Source organism: Oncorhynchus mykiss, chromosome 6 (genome assembly GCF_057628025.1).
Source record: "Oncorhynchus mykiss isolate SJ-2025 chromosome 6, ASM5762802v1, whole genome shotgun sequence".
Lineage (NCBI taxonomy): Eukaryota > Metazoa > Chordata > Actinopteri > Salmoniformes > Salmonidae > Oncorhynchus > Oncorhynchus mykiss.
Window position 1 is genome coordinate 6,712,147 of NC_143027.1, and position 6,346 is coordinate 6,718,492.

At 41.6% G+C, this 6,346-nt stretch overlaps 2 protein-coding genes across 2 annotated transcripts; both read left to right on the forward strand.

Moving 5' to 3' along the window:
• The first annotated feature begins 476 nt into the window (after positions 1-476).
• LOC149982724 (uncharacterized) lies at positions 477-1,962 on the forward strand. The gene is made up of 3 exons (XM_090236898.1): positions 477-559; positions 855-1,230; positions 1,355-1,962. The coding sequence occupies exons 1-3, from the start codon at positions 477-479 to the stop codon at positions 1,718-1,720; spliced, it is 825 nt and encodes a 274-aa protein (XP_090093024.1). The 3' UTR covers positions 1,721-1,962.
• Positions 1,963-2,213: 251 nt separating this feature from the next.
• LOC118964829 (uncharacterized) lies at positions 2,214-5,872 on the forward strand. Its single transcript, XM_090236902.1, has 4 exons — positions 2,214-3,147; positions 4,075-4,731; positions 5,316-5,597; positions 5,634-5,872. The coding sequence occupies exons 1-4, from the start codon at positions 2,214-2,216 to the stop codon at positions 5,864-5,866; spliced, it is 2,106 nt and encodes a 701-aa protein (XP_090093028.1). The 3' UTR covers positions 5,867-5,872.
• Positions 5,873-6,346: the final 474 nt, after the last annotated feature.

Consider the following 6,346-nt stretch of genomic DNA (forward strand, 5'->3'; position numbering starts at 1 on the left):
TGTATCTACTCTTCTGTCTGTCTTTCGGACTATCTGAATTGTCTGTGTACTGTCTAGCCAGCATATGCCAGAAAGGCTCATATTCACAAAGTCTCATAGAAGGAGTGCTGATCAATAATCAGTTTGGTCTTTTAAATTAAACTGAATACGTTTTGATGGACAGGAGGCGACCTGATCCTAGATCAGCACTCCTCCCCTGAAACACTTTGTGAACACAATCCAGGTGTACTGTGATTATGAAGTTGTGATGAGGTTTTATTATATTAGTTGTGCTGATGCATGATGGGTTGTAGGCTAGAGTTTGAGGACTCAACTCTGAAGACTGTTTCTGAATTCACTGACCTGGTGAGTAAATGTTGTGTACAATGGCACCATCTAGTGACAGAAACATAGAAACACACATTGTTGCTGAACGAAGGCATCTCTTTATTTTCCAGAAATAAAACGTGTAGACCTTTCCTGCAGTCTCTGACGAGATGGACACCTCTTCTTCTTCTGGACGATCTCCGTCTCCTACTGGGACTGTCTTCTTACCCCCTCCTATCATGTGGAACAGTCTGTAAGTCATTCATCACATAACCTAGCTCTGGTACAGGGCATTATGTGCGGCTTGCTGAAGGAAGGCTCAGTGTCTGCAAGCTGTACGTAACGCCCTGGACCAGAGCTACACATTACCCACCTCTGGCCATCATGGACAGTCAACTCATCACATTCACGTACTGTAAGTCACAGTTGTGTGATTTGTGTTATTAAAGACAGTTAAATTGAGCAGAAGTTAAATTATTATTTTAATATTGTAGTAAATTGTCTGAGTTCACTTCCTAAATAATGTGTTGACATTCCTTTGCTCCCAGCTACAAGCAGGCAGAGATGGAGGTTTACTTCCCGAGAGAAGAGAAGAAGACCTGTACAGAGAAGGAAGCCCACATGCTTGAGTTGATGGGGAAGGATCGAACGATCCGAAATCAGAAGAAGGAGATGGGCAGACTTCAAGTGTGCCTCTGGGAGGAGGAAAAGAAGAAGAGGAATGTTGGAACGGAGAAGGACAAGATCATTGAACAATTACAGTCTGAGACAGACCACCTCAGAGCCCTTTTAAAAGATGAAAGGAGGAGAAGAAGAGTAGAAAGGGGTATACTGAAAGAGTGGAAGGCTGAGATCCTGAGACTGAGGGAGGCAGAGAGCCAGAGGGAGGCAGAGAGCCAGAGAGAGGAAGAGAGCCAGAGAGAGGCAGAGAGAGAGAGAGATGCAGAGAGAGAGAGAGGCAGAGAGACAGAGAGAAGCAGAGAGACAGAGAGAAGCAGAGAGACAGAGGGAGGCAGAGAGACAGAGGGAGGCAGAGAGACAGAGAGAGGCAGAGAGACAGAGAGAAGCAGAGAGACAGAGAGAAGCAGAGAGAGCCACAGAAGCAATGGAGTACCAGAGAAAACTGCAGGAGATCCACAGACTCAAACAACTGCTGGATCTACTGATGGTGGACCTACAACTGGCCCACGTAAGACATGTCATTGTTATTATTAAAAGGCAGTGTATATTTACCCAGCTGAAAATGAATAGTGGCAGACAGCGGTACGCTAACCCAATGTTAACTTTTCTTCCTTTCCTTAACCCTTACCTTAACCTCACTGAAACTATACCTAACCTTTACCTTAACCCAACCCTAGGTCCTGAACCTAACCTTCATTTATCTCAACCCCTATGCCTTTCTTCTGCCGGTTGAATATCCACTTCCTTATTAACGTCATTACTGTTGTTGTTGTTGATAACTGTATCTGTGCAGGTTGTAAATAGTTGCATTAGTGAAGCATCATTTGTAGGAGTAATTTCTACAAGCATAAACATCAGAGGCAACATTGTTGTAACATCACACAAATTGTAACAGGAATTTCTCAAACCCCTAACTGAATGGGCAAGAAGGTTGTGTGTTTGTATTTGTACACATTTTGGACATAATTGATTCCATAAAATGTCTCATAATTTTTTCAAACCATGTCAATACATTAATTGACAATGAATTGTCCAGATTAATTGATCAACATGACCCTGCTATTGATGTTGTCCAGTGTTTGATTCAATTACCTAGCTCTAGGTTGTATTTCTGTGTATCATTCTCTGCAAATCCTGTGAAAGTATGTCTTGGTAATAGATTATCACTAATTTAACCTTTTAAAATGAAGCAAGAGATTGAGAGATTGAGGCTATGGCAGAAAGTCATGGAGGATCAGCGACCAAGACTGGCCTGGAACAACAAACCTATTGAAACAGGAAGAGAGAGGGAAAACGAGAGAGAAAGGGAGATGGAAAGGAAGAGAAAAGCAGAATTGGAAAGACAAGAAATGAAGAAGAAAGTGGAACAGGCAGAAGAAACGATAAAATCGTTAGAACGAGAGATTGAGAGATTGAAAGAGATTGAGAAGGAAATCATATTTGAAAGAGAAAGAGACATGCGTATTGCAGAGAATGAGAAAGTCAAACTGGTCAACGAAAAGGTAAAAGAGTTAGAGAGAGAGGTTGAGAGACTGAAAGAAGATATGACAACAAAAGAGATTCAATACAAAATCAAATTTGAAAGAGCGAAAGAAGCGTTTAGAAGACAGAATGAGAGAGTGAAACAGGTTAACCAAAATGTACTAGTGTTAGACAGAGAGGTTGTGAGAATGAAAGAAGAGATTAGATTGAAAGACGAGACTGAACCAGAGAGAACATTTGATAGAGACAGAGAGAGAGAAAATGATTGGAGACGAAGTGAAGAGGAGTTGAAAAATAGAGTGGAGAGAGAGATGGAGATGGAGACAGCCCTCATCAATGACAAAAATACGTCTGAATTGGAGGAAGTCTTCAAGAAAATCAAGGAACAGCAGATAGAATTAGAAAATATGGAAACAGACAAATATAAATGGAAACACAACCAAATGGACATGGAGGAGAAGACGGAGGGTGAGCACAACAAACAGAAAGAGGTAGAAAGAAAGAGAATGGAGAAAATACCAAAACAGAGACAAGAAGAAGATGAGAAGAAGAAGGAGATGGAGAGAGAAGAAGAAGAGGAGAGACGCAAACAGAAGCAAATAGAGATGGAAGATGAAGAACGAGAAAGGGAGAAAGAGAGACAGAGAGAGATCAAAAGGAAGAGAATGGAGAAGAGACAGAAAATTATGGAAAGAGAAGAAGAGAGACAGAGAGAGATTGAAAGAGAGATTGAAGAAGAAAGATGTAAACAGAAGCAAATAGAGATGGAAGAGGAAGAAAGAGAGAGGGAGAAAGAGAGACAGAGAGAGATCAAAAGAAAGATAATGGAAAAGAGACAAAAACATATCGAAAGAGAAGAAGAGAGACAGAAAGAGATTGAAAGAGAGCACGAAGAAGAAAGATGTAAACAGAAGAAAATAGAGATGGAAGAGAAAGAAAGAGAAGAAGAGAGACAGAGAGAGATTGAAAGAGAGCACGAAGAAGAAAGATGTAAACAGAAGCAAATAGAGATGGAAGAGGAAGAACGAGAGAGGGAGAAAGAGAGACAGAGAGAGATCAAAAGAAAGAGAATGGAGAAGAGACAGAAAAACATGGAAAGAGAAGTGAGACAGAAAGAGATTGAAAGAGAGAATGAAGAACAACTATTTAAACAGAAGCAAATAGAGATGGAAGAGGAAGAAAGAGAAGAAGAGAGACAGAGAGAGATCAAAAGAAAGAGAATGGAGAAGAGACAGAAAAACATGGAAAGAGAAGTGAGACAGAAAGAGATCAAAAGAGAGAATGATGAAGAAATATGTAAACAGAAGCAAAAAGACATGGAAGAGGAAGTACAAGAGAAGGAGAAAGAGAGACAGAGAGAGATCAAAAGAAAGATAATGGAAAAGAGACAAAAACATATCGGAAGAGAAGAAGAGAGACAGAAAGAGATTGAAAGAGAGAATGAAGAAGAAAGATGTAAACAGAAGCAAATAGAGATGGAAGAGAAAGAAAGAGAAGAAGAGAGACAGAAAGAGATTGAAAGAGAGAATGATGAAGAAAGATGTAAACAGAAGCAAATAGAGATGGAAGAGGAAGAAAGAGAAGAAGAGAGACAGAGAGCGATCGAAGAGAAAGAGAGACAGAGAGAGATGGGAGAGAAAGAAAGACGACAACAAGAGGAGAGAAAGATAATGTTTGAGAGAGATCAAGAAGAAGAAAATATATGGAAACAGAAGCAAATTGACATGGAGAAGGAGGGAAGAGAGAGGGAGAACAAGAGACAGAGAGAGATAGAAGAGATACACAGACGACAACAACAAGAGGAGAGACAGAAACAAAAGGAGAAGGAGAAAGAAAGGGAGAAAGACAATGACAATCAGAGAGAGATGGAATTAAAAGATCAGCAACAGAAAGAGATGGAGAGAGAAAAGATGATTATGAGAGAAAGGGAGGAAGCAGGAAGAAGAAAGGAAGGGCAGAAAAATATTTTGGGGGAAATTGAGGGACAGAATGAACTGGAGATAGAACAGGAGAGAGAGATGGAAGAAAAGCAGGAAGTGATTAAGGAAGCAGAGGAAGAGTACAGGGAAAGAGAAGAGAGAGGAAAGGAAGTAAGCATGAAGAAACATGTAGTAGTTAATGTTAAAGCAAAAGCACGGGAAGTCTTCAATAGGCGTAAAGAGAGGAGGTTAGAAGTGTTGAAGGGGGAGAAGAGGAACCTCAGAAAGATAGAGAGAACGTATCAGAGAGAGGCTGAGGAGGGCCATAAGATCGTCCACATAGGTAAGACCTGTTTTCCCTCTACTTATGACATTATCCTCTTTAGTCTCCTCTACACACATTTGTTCCACACCAGTCATCATGTTGCATCATTGTTTCAATATAAAACTACTGTCCAAAGAATATGTTAGCTGACATGGCTCATTGAGTGACTGACTGACATAACAAGAAAAATACTGCTGATAACAACCACGTTTTTAAATGGTACCTTGTGTCATCTACTAGTCTAACTCTCAAGACTAAGTAGAGACCCAGAAAGAGTTCCTAAAAACACACACACAAAAACGTGTTTTGGGGGGATCCGGGGGCTACTAGTGGCCATGGGGCCCTAAGCGATCACATATGCCCTGGCACTATACAAAGAATAGGTGCCATTCTGGACTCATGTTCAACTTAGGGCCAGGTCAATTCGGGATGGGAATTATTGCACTTTATTGACAAATTCCATGCCTTGCTCAACTGAAAAGAGTAAAGAATAATTGAGATCCAATTGTGTTTTCTATTCTTCATTCCCTGTGTCCATTACATTTAAGTTGATACCAGATCCACTAAGTTGAATGTAAACTCTACTTCTTCTCCCCTCCCAGCCATCCCTGGACACACAAGGCTAACATCCACCATGACCCGGGCAGAGAGAGAGAGGGAGAAGAGGAAGGAGCTGCTGAAGGCTGAGGAGAGAAGGAAGAAGATGGAGGATTTCAATAAGCAGTGGAGAGAGCGGTCCCTGCTTAAAAAACAGACTCATCAACAACTGAAGGAGGAGAGGGAGAGGATGAAGGAAAACTACCTGGAGCAGATGAATCTGGAGGCTGATGCTCAAATCAACACCCGGTGTCTAACCACCCAACACAGCCACGATTACAACCACGGTCAGGAGTTGCCCGGGTGGGCCAATGGCCAACAAGTAAGCCAAGAGCCCACTGGATCTGCTGATGGCCACCAGGAAAGGCCAAGGAGGCAACAGGCATGGGCAGAGAACCAGGAGGGGAGTTCAGAGAACCAGCAGGAGGGGCCAGAGAACCATCAGGGGGGGCCAGACAGCCAGCAGCTAGAAGCTCCAGAAGAGGTTGAAACATCAGAGCGAATATCCAAGACAAAGAAAAAGCCAAGCATCTGGAAGAAAATTAGGATGAGGTAAAGAATGTTTAAACATCTATTCATGTTTTACACTGTTAATATACATGTCATCACTTTAAAAAGTTACATTATCCAAATGTGAGGGTTTAGTGTACATGCAACACACATGTAAATATATAGATACTTACCTGTCTCTGTGATGTCTTACAGCATTCTGCCTAGAGCTGGAACTCGATGAAGCCACAGTTCCACTGAGGTTACGTTGGTAATTAAAAGTGTCGCCCAATAATTCCTCCTCCTCTTTAAGTCATCGAGCCACATTTCTTCCTCAAAACATTATAGTCTCCTCAAGCCAGCAAGTATCCTCTTTATCAGGCAACAAACCATCGAAGGTCAGTGACCCTCCTCCCAAGAACAGAGACTCTCATCTGTATCCTAGTTAAATTCATCTCTGCTTACCACCTCTACAGTCCTAGAAAATATCCCAAAAATGGAAATGGTTTCAACAGAAGTCCTCCCCTCAGACCAGTGGCTCCACAGA